Below are 12548 nucleotides of genomic sequence, written 5' to 3'. Positions count from 1 at the left end.
ACTTGGTCACAGTGATAGCATAAGATGTTTTAATGTTGAAAATATTGATTGAATTCTGCTTTGCCAATTCTTTTTTCACTCCTTGATTCTGACTACATATGACACACTCCGCAAGTTTTAAATCCAACTGCAGTTGGAATCCATTTGGATTAGGTTCGCTTATCTTAAGAATATGTTCTTCTATCACTTCTGACATTTCTTTTTCTGTCAAACTGCTGTGCTTATGGGAAGAACAGTAATCAGAGTAGACAATATAATGTACCAATATAACTCAAAATCTTACATGCCATTCAATTAAAAATACTTTGGACTACTTTCTGTAAATTAAAAATAGTTAAAAATAGGCCTAAGGTGAACCTCAGAGTCAGAAGCACTGGAGTCAATGAACTTGCCTTGAAGGAAGCCAGAGCTACAGAGCTCTTGCCCAGCTCAGATTTTCCTTTTCAATCCCCTCACCTGAAAGGAAGGATACTTTGGAATTGAAGAGTTAGCTCAACATGCTTTAACATTCAGTTTAGTACAAATGTCTTCAGCCATGTATGAACCAGTGTGACCCACCCTCATGACACCTCATAACTTCTATAAAATAACAGAAGCTTGATACCATGAGTCAAAGGCTTTGTTGATTTCAGTCGAGCTATCTCAACTTAAAACTGGCTAAAGATACCAATCTTTAAGTTCAACAGTATCTCTTGGAAGAAAATAGTCAGATGGTAACATTTCAGTGAGTTATTCCTCTGAAGAATACCATAGTATTGCAGGTTTATTTCCCATATGTACCAGATGAAAGAGGGAAGCAGCACTGCTTTATGGTTAGTTGACTTGTAATAATACAGAGAATTATTTTCTTTCACAAGTAGCTTCTCTATCAGGAGAACTGGTAAGACTAGAAATTACCATGCCAAATTTCTGCTTGAGTTTTTCTCTTTCCTTGAGCAGTTTTGTAATATTGACTGGCAGAATGCACTTTAAAGAGATCTTGAAGTAGAAAGTATAGCAGAAACATTTTGTTTTCTTTGCAACAGTTTTCTGTAATGTAATAAAAAAAAAAAAAAAAAAGAGCCATTGTGAGTATAGCCCTGTTGACCTCTAATAGAAATTTGAGATAGGTGTCCAAGAGAAAAACACTTCCACCTCTAGAACTGCTTCTTTCTCAACACAGCTCTCCTAAAGCAAGGAAATGGGATCACTGTCTGATGTAAGCATCTAGCCTTTACACAGGCAAGTAAAGCAAAATTAAACTTGTCCCCACTGTGCACTACAATGGGCAAGGACATATCACAGACTTTTTACTAAACTTCCTTTCATGCAGTGTCTGGCACAGCTGGAAGTGTCTTCATGCAGAAAATTAAAATCCTTGGAATGAAAACCAGCACTTTGCTGAAGCTCACAATCAGACCATCAGCTTTGGCGATATTAGTAGACTGGGTGACTGGTTTACACTAATTTTTCCAAAATTTCAGTGAATTTTTTATTACTGCCACTATATTGTTTTCAGTGCTTAAGAAGTTGATCACTTTTATCTCAAAAAGTTGATTTGGAAGTTAGTTGGACCATGTAATCAATTTCTTACAAAAGAAATTTGATTTTTCTCTGATAGGTGGCAGCATTACATGCACTGCACCCTTTATCTGTCTTTTATTGAAATTTCTATTATTGGACTACATATTTTCACAGCTTTTTTTAGGTTAGCTAAGAAGCCAGACTTTAATATCACCAGCAAATTCATGAACAGTTGAGAGACGTTTAGAGGATGACATCCTTAAACCATATTTAGTAGCAGAGGAAATGTTTTTAAAAGCTCCTCATTTATCAGGAAAATACCATATGAATAGTGTTAGTAAAGTTTTTAAAAACCTAGATTATCTAGTTAACATAGTTTTGATATTGGCATCTGGTGATTATGTTAGTGTAGCAGCTATTCTGAACTTAAGCGTGGCTGTGCTGCTTGTGGCAATTTTTTTTTTTTTATATATCTGGAAATGTAATGTCAGTATAGAGAACAAAAGCATGCTAAACTCTGGTATCCCAGTGCATATTTTTTCCCTTGTGATCTGCCGGTGTGAAATCACGCATGCGGGTGCTGCTGAAGCCTCTGCTCCTTGTGGCTGCATGGCTCAGCCTGGCCCCTAGAGGCTTCTTGGGACACAGCCTCGGCTGCAGCCCAGGGCAAAGGGCAGTTCAGTTTCGCTTTCGGAGGCGCAGAGGCAGGAAAAACTCTCTTAATTTGTAGGTAAATCTTCAAACTAGTCCTGCAGTCATTACAACCACTTTCATTACAACCACTTTAAATTACTCTTGGTTTTTGGTTTTGCTTTTTTTTTTTTTTTTTTTGATCTCACAGTAGCACAGGTGCCTCCTGACTCTCCAAGTCTGTCCAGAACTTGAGCTGTGCCAAGGGTGACTTTCCTCAGTTTGGGAATTATACAGAGCTCTCTCTCCATATACCATCAAGGCATGATCTAGTCGCATTACCAGCTTGATTCAATAATTAACAAGAAATTGCAGAAAGACAGAACTGCTGCCGATAATCATGAACAGCTTGGCATGCTGTGGGAAAGGAGCAGCTGTGTCATCCTATTTAAAAAAGAGCCTGGGACGTAGAAACTCGAGTTGTCCTGGCGCAGGTGAGCAGCCTCTGGGGAATTGTTGCTGTTGATTTATTTAACTTGGTGCTGGACCCCTCTGCACTTCAGGTAAGCTATTCACGGACCTATACACTCTGCATATGTAGTCTATTTTTCTGAGAAAAGGATTTTGAATAATGTTTACAGTGTCCCTTTCCTCAGGGTTTCTGGTAGCACGCAGTGAACTAGCAAGTGAATATCTGTGTTTCAGGAAGTCTATGGAAACACGAACCATACAGGGCCTTGGATAAAATCTTGTTTTAAGACAGTAGCTCAACTAAAAGGACCTTTTAAATGAAAGCTTAAAATGAAACAAAAAAAATCTTTTGTCATAAACAAGAAAACTAGCTGAGATACTCAGAAATCTGATTCCAGCTCACAGACTTTTATGGGACTTTCAGCACAGAAAAAGGAGCGGAAGATTGATGTTTGTTTTTCAGGTACAGGCTCCTCAGAGCGCAGTGCAGTGGGCAGGAAAAATTGTCTCTAAAAATCCAGCAGCACTTTTTCATAGTAGGAAAATAATATTTTGCTGTGTTATTTGTGTGAAGTTGCCTACTCCCTTTTTTTAGAGTAGGCAGCTGGTGGCAGGTTCTTCCAGAGTGCTCACTGCCCTCTCAGTGGTAGTCTGCTCTCTTCAAATCAGAAAGACCTGTCAGCATCTTGTTAAATTCCACCTTTCCAAAAAATGGCATAATTAGTGCGGGCTTTAAAATATCTTTGGTCACTTGAAGAGAATGGAGACTTGCAAACTAAAGAGAACAGAGTCACTACTTAATTCATTCAATAATACCTATCTAAAAAGGTCTTAAAGTAACTCAGTCTGGAGCATAATTAGAGACAGAGCTTGGTAGCAATCAATTTTTATCAGTCTCATTATTTTACACAAACCTGATCACACAAGCGCTGGTCTAGACTGACATAGCCTCTAGTTTATATAACCACATTGATAATTCACAGATATTTCACACAGGTCAATGGCATACAGATGTTTTATCAAATTCTGTTAGAATTTTCTTACATTTGAGAGATAAAAAAAAAAAAAGGCAATTCAGATATTTTGCTGGGATGATTTTCTGGAATCAGATAGGGTGATTAAATATTGTTTGTGCTTTCTGGGGAAATGGGGGAGGTCCAGTAGCCTACCATTTCCTTTCCATCTGTTACATCTAGCCATACTAAGTGCCCTGTTAATTTCTGTTTCTTATATAAGTGTTCTTTTTTGTGCTACGTAGAATAAAACTAAAATAGGTTAATCATTAACTAATTAGGCCAATAGCAGCTGAACAGTCTCATGTTTTCCCAGCTGTAAGTAATCTATAGTCTTTTTTTTGCTTTTTTTCTAGGTACTGATTTATTCCATATTGCCAAGTCTTCTAGCGGCAAATAAAAAACATGTATTTATTCCTCCTTTCTATTTTACCTTTTCTTTTGAAAGTCACTGGCACCAAAGATGTTATATTTGGTCATAATAATTTCACAGAGTATCAAGTGGGCAACATGAACCTCATTCTCTCTGTGCCACATGGTGGGTCACTGGAACCTAAAGACATCCCTGATCGAGAGGCTGCCTGTTGGGATGCGAAGACATCCTCTTGTATTTTCTCTCATGATTGTCCTCCTGGAAGTATTAAAAATGCTTTGAAATGCAAAGTGTCTACCAAGCAAGACAGGTATACTATAGAGGTGGCTGAGGCTCTTGCTGAAGAAATCAACAAAATTACTGATGGCTTCTTCCCACATATCATCATAAATCACCTACAGAGGTTCAAGATGGATGCTAACAGGGAAAAGGAAGAAGCCTCCTTTGGAATTCCCCAGGCAGAACAGGCTTGGGAGGACTATATGGGATTTTTGACCATTGCAAAATCACAGATGTCAGGGGGCCTAATTCTGGATATCCATGGACAAGCACATCCTGAAAGGTGGATAGAACTAGGTTATACACTTTCAAAAACTTCCCTTAACTCAGGTGTCTTTTCTGCATTGAATTCCTCAATTAGCCATCTGGCCAGTCAGCTGGTCAATGTGTCTTCTGAGATTTTGGTTGCAGGGAACAGAAGTTTGGGGAAATATATTGAAGGACAAAATAAGAGTTATGTTTGTGTGCCTTCTCCATCCAATCCTCGCCCAAATAATGGAAGCTATTATAGTGGTGGGTACATAACAAAGACCTTTGGTTCCTGGAGTTCTGGCACCATTGATGCCATTCAGCTTGAACTGCCCCAGTGGGTGAGGGCAGCAGAAGAGCGTCACAGGTTTTGTAAAGCACTGGCAAGGGCTGTAATGAAATTCTGGCAAACTAACTACTGCAGCCAGCAGAAGCACAAACTTCTGCCATGCTGAAAGAGGCTGTCCTGTTAAGATGCCTTTCCTTAATAGAGTAGTGATCTGGAACAATCAAACAACTCATTCACCTGGAACATTTAAGTGCAGTATAATTGTGGATGCTGGTAGAAAGAAACCATCCTGCAAAGGAATGCATCAACATAGAGGAAATCCACAGTTAATACCAATAAATCTAACCCAAAAATTAACATATACCTTTGTACTAGACCCAGCATTGAAATGACTGCTGTAAGATGAGTGGGTGCATACATCACTTTCCTGTGCTTAATTTCTTTCCAATCTCATGATAAACAACTGATCTTCTTCTAATAAATTCTTTGCAATGCCTTAGTGGATTATCTGTTCAAAGAAATTAAATGTTTCTGCTTTTTTTTCTGACACTTCAGAAAGACAGTTGGATAATATAATTGTATAAAATGTCTGGGGACAGGACCAGTTTCCATTTGGTGCTTATAAGGCCCTAGGGTATGGAAGTAAACAGTAATGCTAAACAATGACATACAGTCTGATCTACCTCAGATTTTTTTAATATAATGAATTATGAAAAAAAGATCTGATAGCACTTATAGCACTCTTTGTCACACTTTAAATAGCATAACAATGACTAGGTGGAATGCTGATAAAGATAGCACACACACATCATGCATTTTTGACAGTTTTTCTCACAGTATGACTCTCTCCTTTCCCTCCTGAGAGCTTGTCCATTATTTTGCTCACCATAGGACTAAACTCTTGATTTCTACTGGCAATAGTACTACATTATGGATAGTTTCTGCACAGTGGAGAATATAGTGGCATGAATAGCCATGAATGCAAGTCAATTCCTAGAAAATATGGGCAATTAATAAAGAAAACTGAAGTGAGAAGAAAGCAAGACTAAAAGGGTATAGTTTGAAAGTTAAGAACCCATGAAATCTTAGCACTGTTAAAAGTTTGGTAAAAAGAAAATATTTAGTAAATAGTCAGTTAATAAACTGAGGACAAGTGGGATATCTGCATCTGGCAACCACAGTAAAATAATTTAGGCTGATTATTAAGGACAATGCCAAAGAGAAAATATTATATTACATATGATAAAACATAACACATATGAGCATCAAAATAAAGGGCTAAGGATCTCTTTGACCATGAACTCTGTGTTTTTAATAGCCTTTGAAGAATAGGCAATTTTTAGGTAACTGAAAGAGACTTTTTGTAGCTTTCAAAATGATACAGGACTCAGAATTACAAGAATGTTACCTTTCATATGCTAACTGCAAAATCATGGGTGAGAGGAAGTGAACACAGGTAGTAAATGGCAGATTGCACTTTATTTGGTGCCACTTGGTTTATCAGACTAGTCTGATTTTAGTTTTGACCACAAAGTTGGCTAATGTGGTGGGCTGACCTGGAAGACACTGACTGCCTGCACAGTTTCTTGCTTGCTTTCTTACTTCTCCCAGTGGGATGGAGAAGAGATGTGGAAGAGCAGAAGTGAGAAAATTCTTGGGCCACAATGAAAACAGCTTAGTAGGTGAAGCAAATCTTCATGTGCAAGCAAAGCAAAACAAATAATTCAAGCACTGCTTACCACCAGTAGGCAGATGTTTGTTTAGGCACTTCCTGGGAAACAGGACCTCAGCACACGTAATGGGAGGACAACTTGGGATGACGAACACTATAACTATGAAGATCTTGGTTCCCTCCCCCATTCCATGAAGATGTTATATGGTATGGGCTGTCCCGGGTGTGTCCCTTCCCAGCTTACTCACTAAGTGTGGGAAAAACAGCACCTTCTTGTTGAGCTGGCATTGCTCAGCAACAGCCAAAACACTGGTGTGTTATCAACACTTTTATTTACTAATCCAGGGCACAGTACCATAGAGGCTGCCACAGAGAAAATTACATTAATCCCTGCCAGATCCAGTACAGCTGATCATAAGAATTTTAAATATACCCCCACAAGATATTTTGCAGCTACCCTTCAATCCATCATAGCCTAGTAACAAGTCAAAGGCAGGTAAATAATTGCAGGTCATTGTATATCCAGTTCATGAGAAGAATGTCTTTTCAAGAAGGCCAGCAGATCAAACAGCATTCAATACCAGTGATATAGAAAACCTGCTATTTCCCCCAAAATAGTAGGTAATAATATCACTAGTTATATGCATTATCACTACTTATATGCATATGCAATTACCTTTTTTTTCACTAAGGTGAGACACTTGGCACCATTTGTATGCTTAGCCAAAGGATGAAAATGTGTTCTGTGCTCTGTGTCATGTTGTGACATTGTCCTGGAATGCTGAAATGCAAGAAAAGATTTGCAGAATCATGATGGATAATTAATTGAATATGAGTTCAGCAGGCACTTTTCTGGCTTAGAGGGTGAACACACTCTTTGAAAGCATAAGCAAGGAATGGACAGGCAGAAATAGGGCAGGGCATATTAACTCTTTGTTGACTTTATGATTAATCTGGCAGGTAAAAAAAGCAGTGAAATATTCAATATTCAGAAGTTCAAACTGGACAAATTGAAGCAGAGAGGAAATCAGTAGTTTTGACCTAGAGAGTAACTGTCAGAAAATATACATTAAGTCAAATGGGCTTTTCAATATCTAGTTATACACATACACTGGCTTTATTAGAACTTATTCCTTGCATGAAGGATTGGAATAGAAGTAAAGATCTGTTTTCTATATGCTCTACTTAACAATGAAATAGATTTAAATGTAATTGAAAAGAAAAACAGAGAAAGAATAATAAAAGAAATCTGCTAAACTTGAATGAAGAAACTATATTTATTTGTCTTGACTCAAGTCTCCAATGGACTCTAGATCCTTTTCCCGTCCCTTGTGACTGGACTTCTCAGCTTTGATCCTATGAAGACCTTTAAAAAATTTCAAGAACTAATTAACATAAATAAGGTGAATAGACCAGACTGATAGTATTTTGTAATAGCAAAGACAAAAAATATATTTTTGTGCACATAGCTTACAGAAAAAGTCTGATTTCATTTTGTTGTAAATCCATTGCAGTGCCATTGGCTTCAGAGTATTTTATTTTCTTTTTCAGGAAGAAAACAAAAGACAGATTTCCAAAGTACATTAATGGTCAGAAAAATAGTATATGTGCCAACTATTTGAACACTGTACTCCTGAGTTTTTTCTGACATGCTGTAATGCTGCATGTACAAGGATTAGGTCATATGTATTGGAATGCAGAGCTGGAATGCAAACTATCCTATTAATCCCACATAACCAGCCATGTAGCATCTAACTCTGATCCAAGTTAGTTCTCTAGGTACCATCTACAAAAAGGGATCAGCTCCTTTGCTAGGGGTGATTCTTTTCATCCTATGATATGTGGGATAGACAAGCCTCTGGAATACTCTGATCTTGCTCCATAGAAGAAAAACCTAGGAAGCTTTGCTAGACAGCTTGCAATAGGTCAGATCATTAATACCCATAAAATAGTACTATCTTACAATACTCAAAGTTTTGGGCAGATGGGAATCAATAGGTTGGGGCTGGTTAAAAGGATCTGGTCTGAGCAAAACATTAATGACATGAGGTTAAACAGGAGGAGTTAACATCTGCAATACTCACTGTTTGGCATGCTCACTTCAATTGGAGTCTCAAGCTTCCACCAAAGTTGGAATTGGAGTTGGATAGGTAGTAAGGCAAATCATGTTAGAAAATTAAATTGAGAAGCAGACAATTAACAGTGGAATGTCAGAGTGTGTCACTGTAATAGTGTACAAGTGCTAATGGCTTCTGAGCTATGAACGCCACCACAAAAGGTAGAAAACACTTGTGCTTACCTCATATGTAGGAAGAAACCCAAATACTGCACCAGCCTCTTTGCTTGCAAACTCAAAAGTTTCCATAGGTTGAACCTGACCAAGGGAAGCCAAAGTAAGTGCATTAGTAGCTGAAGACAAAAGGTAATTAAGACATTCTTACCACAACTGCAAGAGAAGTTTTATAGTCCCATGACTTTTAAGGTTAAAGCCAGGTAAAGATGGAAGAGCTCTACTGATATTCAATTAGAGTTGTACAAAGTATATGTAATGAAATCTAACTCTCCTGGCTTCTGATTTTGTAGGAACCCTGAAAGAACTATTGTATGCAACAATATTCACTGTTATTCTAGTATTTTCCCACATATTTAGAGTAAACTTAGGATATTTAGGTTTTCTGTTGAAGTGGAGGAAAAGTCTAGGGTTTCTTTTACATGTCTAAACCTGTGAATCAGTTTGTGCTACCTTCTAAACTGAAATTTGACAATGTGAAAAATGAGAATGGAAACCACAGACATTTCTTAGATCCCTCTCTTTTTGCATTTTTGTTCTAGCTGTCCATTGAATGAGAAAGATATGTAGGGTTATTTATGGTTAATTTTAAAATGAGAAATACAATTTTATTTCCTATATGTTGCACAGAACATAAATTTGTCATAAACATTTGCTACCTTTTCAGGAGCCAGAGCTCTGAAAAACTTGAAGCTGTGAACTGGTTCCTCATCTCCATCCTTTTCTAAATCTGAAGGTGATGCCGTTAGTGACTTCAACCTGTGTGTACAAGACAGAAAAAATCTGAAGTTCCTATCAAAATGACAGTTATGAACACAATATTCATATATGACTCCAAAATTAAATTATTTTGAACCATGCTCCAAAATTAAATTATTTTGAAGTATAAGTGATTTTGTACGTACACAAAATATAATTTATATTAGAAACTTCATAGGTGTCATGGAATGCTTCACTAATATTTTGTCAATCCAGGTATTGCTGTTACCTGTAGAAGGCAGGAAATCTTAATATAAACACCATTTACAAGAGTCGTGTGCTAACTCTCTGATAATGGCTTTTCAGCATTTCTTTAAGTTCTGACTAGAAGACCTGAATGTGACTTTCATAACAAAGGTGTCCTCTGCTGATATGTCTGGTTTGCAAATTTAGTCATGAGAAGAAATTATCTGGAGTGTCTGTTAGTGCAGATTAACAGTTGCCTTTATAATCAGAAAAATAAGTCAGGTCACACAAGTTAAGGAACTACAGGGAGAAACTGAGACCATTCTTCTACATGACTCCATCTACCTGCTGGCATTTTTCAATCATTTTTCAAACTCCTGAGATGCTTGTTTAAACTGTAAGTACCCATGCTGCTCAGATGGGTTTGTGCCTTTTCAAGTACATGCACATTTGGGGAATATTTTCCCACTCTTTTCTCCTGGAGAAGCTGCCGGTCATGGCTTGGCTGGGTGCACTGTTTGCTGGGTAAAAAATGACTGGATGGCCAGGCCCAGAGAGTGGTGGAGTTAAATCCAGCTGGCACCCAGACACAAGTGATGTTCTCCAGGGCTTACTGATGGGCCCAGTTCTGTTTAATATCTTTATTGATGATCTGAGGAGATTGAGTGCACGCACAGTAAGTTTACAGATCACAGCAAGTTGGATGGGAATGTTGGTCTGCTGGACAGTGGGAAACCTCTGCAGAGGGACCTGGACAGGCTGGACCAATGGGCTAAGGCCAATGGTAAGAAGTTCAACAAGGCCAGGTGCCAGGTCCTGCCCTTGGGTCACAACAACCCCTGACAGCACTACAGGCTGGGGACAGAGTGGCTGGAAAAATGCCTCATGGAAAAGGGCCTGGAAATGCTGATCCTCAGTGGCTGAACATGAGCCAGCTGTGCCCAGGTGGCCAAGGACAATGGCACATAGTCACTAGCTCAGCTGGCTACAGCATGGTGCTCATAATGCTAAAGTTGTGGGCTTGATCCCTGTACAGGTCATTCACTTAAGAATTTGACTCGATGATCCTTCTGGGTCCCTTCCAACTCAGAATATTCTGGGATATTCAATCTGTGATTACAAACAGTGTGGCCAGCAGGACTAAGGGTGATTGTTCTCCTATACTTGGCACTGGTAAGGGCACACTTCAAGTGCTGTGTCCAGTTCTCAATTCAGGAAGAATGTTGAGGTGCTGGAGTGGGTCCAGAGAAGGGCAACTTAACTGGTGAAGGATTGAGAGGGTAAATCCTATGAGGAGCAGATAGGAGAGCTGAAGTTGTTTAGCCTGGAGAATAGGAGGCTTAGGGGAGACCTTACTGATCTCTACAACTGCCTGAAAGGCGGATGTAGCCAGGTTGGCCTCTTCTCCCAGATGACAACAGGACAAGAGCAAATGGTCTCAAGTTCCACCAGGGGAGGTTTAGATTAGATATCAGGAAAAAACTGTTTGCTGAAAGGGTAGTCAAGCATGGTAACAGGCTGCCCAGGGAGGTGGTGGAGTCACTGTTCCTGAAAGTGTTCAAAAGGCATCCGGATGTAGCACTTAGGGATATGGTTTATAAGTGAATATGGTGGTCCTTGATTATTGGTTGGACTTGATGATCTTAGAAATATTTTCCAACCTTAATGATTCTATGATACAATGAATGTATATCTGTTAGTAACACAATTTGTTAATTGAGATCCTAAAATGTTATCTTGGTGATGAATTATCCAATAAGTGAATTATACTAGCATCACAAGGATAAGTGACTTATCCCAAGACAATTGTCTGCATCCTGCAAAGTACAGAGCCTACCATTTGTAAGTAACACAGCCTTTTGCATGATGGTTGGCTAGCTCTCCATTACAATATTTGGAACAGTTAATCCAGAGGAACTAAGTCACTCTTGAGGTGACAGCACTCAAAGTTTGTAGAATGATAAGACTGAAATTTTCTGTTGCATGGAGTGTGTCTGCTTTTTTTCCCCAGTTCTCTACACAGTTAAGCATTTCTGATTTTCTTGCTCATTGTCTGTTTAGTTAATGTGTTTAAAATGTATGATGGCCATTCTCCTTTACTGAAATATTTGAAAAATCCTCAAAAAGTAGTCACATTTTGACACAGGCATGTAATTTATGGAAAGTTTCTTTCAGATTAGCTGACACAATAATTATATTTTTGGTTCCAGAGGTTTCAAACTGGCTGCTGACTATTCAGAGGAACTACAGGGGTCCTTCAAACACAGCCAAGTACTTCTTTGTATTGCTGAGTTACTGTTCTGACTGCAGTGACACTACTTATATTAGTAAGAACTCCATTGAATAATAATTATTAGCAGGATACCAAATTAAATGGGGTAACAGTAAAGAACCTTAGAGATTTTCCACTGTCCCAAATTGCTTTGGTTAAAAGGCAATTTAAGAATGGACATGGTATATGAAACCTAACCACTAAACAATGCACAACTTTTGAAGTCATAAATATTTTTTTCCATATTTGGATTGCTCTGTTACTTAAGTCACTGCATGTATTTCCTCTGAAGATGCCCTTTTCAATATTTCAGTTCACTTGGTTAATCCACTAATTAATGAACTAGAGTGTTCCAGGACTAGTAATATGTACTTAAACTAACAGGCCAAGGCTTTCTGACTGAACTTGTAACTAACCCATCTCCCTTAAGAACTCTACCTAGAAGAAAAGTTCAACACTGCCATTGAACACACATTTATGCCAGTCACAAAATGACATGATCTGTAAATCCTTTATAGAATGTGAATGTATCCAAAACATCCCAGAAAATTTAAGATGACTA

The 12548-nt window shown here is 38.3% G+C and overlaps 2 protein-coding genes across 7 annotated transcripts in view; one reads left to right on the top strand and one right to left on the bottom strand.

Annotated features, from left to right (window-relative positions):
• Positions 1 to 2038: 2038 nt before the first annotated feature.
• LOC108962441 (uncharacterized) lies at positions 2039 to 5306 on the top strand. 6 transcript variants are annotated; one of them, XM_050972998.1, is made up of 3 exons: positions 2039 to 2229; positions 2348 to 2627; positions 4066 to 5306. In XM_050972998.1, the coding sequence occupies exons 2-3, from the start codon at positions 2534 to 2536 to the stop codon at positions 4971 to 4973; spliced, it is 1002 nt and encodes a 333-aa protein (XP_050828955.1). In that variant the 5' UTR covers positions 2039 to 2229; positions 2348 to 2533; the 3' UTR covers positions 4974 to 5306. The 6 variants fall into 6 exon arrangements, with proteins under 6 accessions (XP_050828955.1, XP_050828954.1, XP_050828953.1 ...); XM_050972997.1 differs by having other exon boundaries at positions 2345 to 2627; XM_050972996.1 differs by having other exon boundaries at positions 2039 to 2233; positions 2345 to 2627.
• A 2936-nt stretch (positions 5307 to 8242) lies between these two features.
• The window catches only part of WDR64 (WD repeat domain 64), a 58945-nt gene continuing 54639 nt past the window's right edge, over positions 8243 to 12548 (bottom strand). Inside the window, 4 exon segments of the mRNA XM_050972523.1 lie at positions 8243 to 8480; positions 8483 to 8597; positions 8779 to 8853; positions 9429 to 9528. Of these exon segments, the coding sequence (XP_050828480.1) occupies positions 8434 to 8480; positions 8483 to 8597; positions 8779 to 8853; positions 9429 to 9528 (337 nt within the window). The 3' untranslated portion in view covers positions 8243 to 8433.

Source organism: Serinus canaria, chromosome 3 (genome assembly GCF_022539315.1).
Source record: "Serinus canaria isolate serCan28SL12 chromosome 3, serCan2020, whole genome shotgun sequence".
Lineage (NCBI taxonomy): Eukaryota > Metazoa > Chordata > Aves > Passeriformes > Fringillidae > Serinus > Serinus canaria.
The sequence above is the reverse complement of the archived record's forward strand: the minus strand, read 5'-3'. Positions and strand labels throughout refer to the sequence as shown.

Excerpts from the sequence above, each read along its gene's own strand:
- LOC108962441 (XM_050972998.1), top strand. The coding sequence starts at position 2,534 with ATGAACAGCTTGGCATGCTGTGGGAAAGGAGCAGCTGTGTCATCCTAT. Across the intron at positions 2,628-4,065 it reads CTCGAGTTGTCCTGGCGCAG|TCACTGGCACCAAAGATGTT; the intron begins GTGAGCAGCCTC and ends TTCTTTTGAAAG.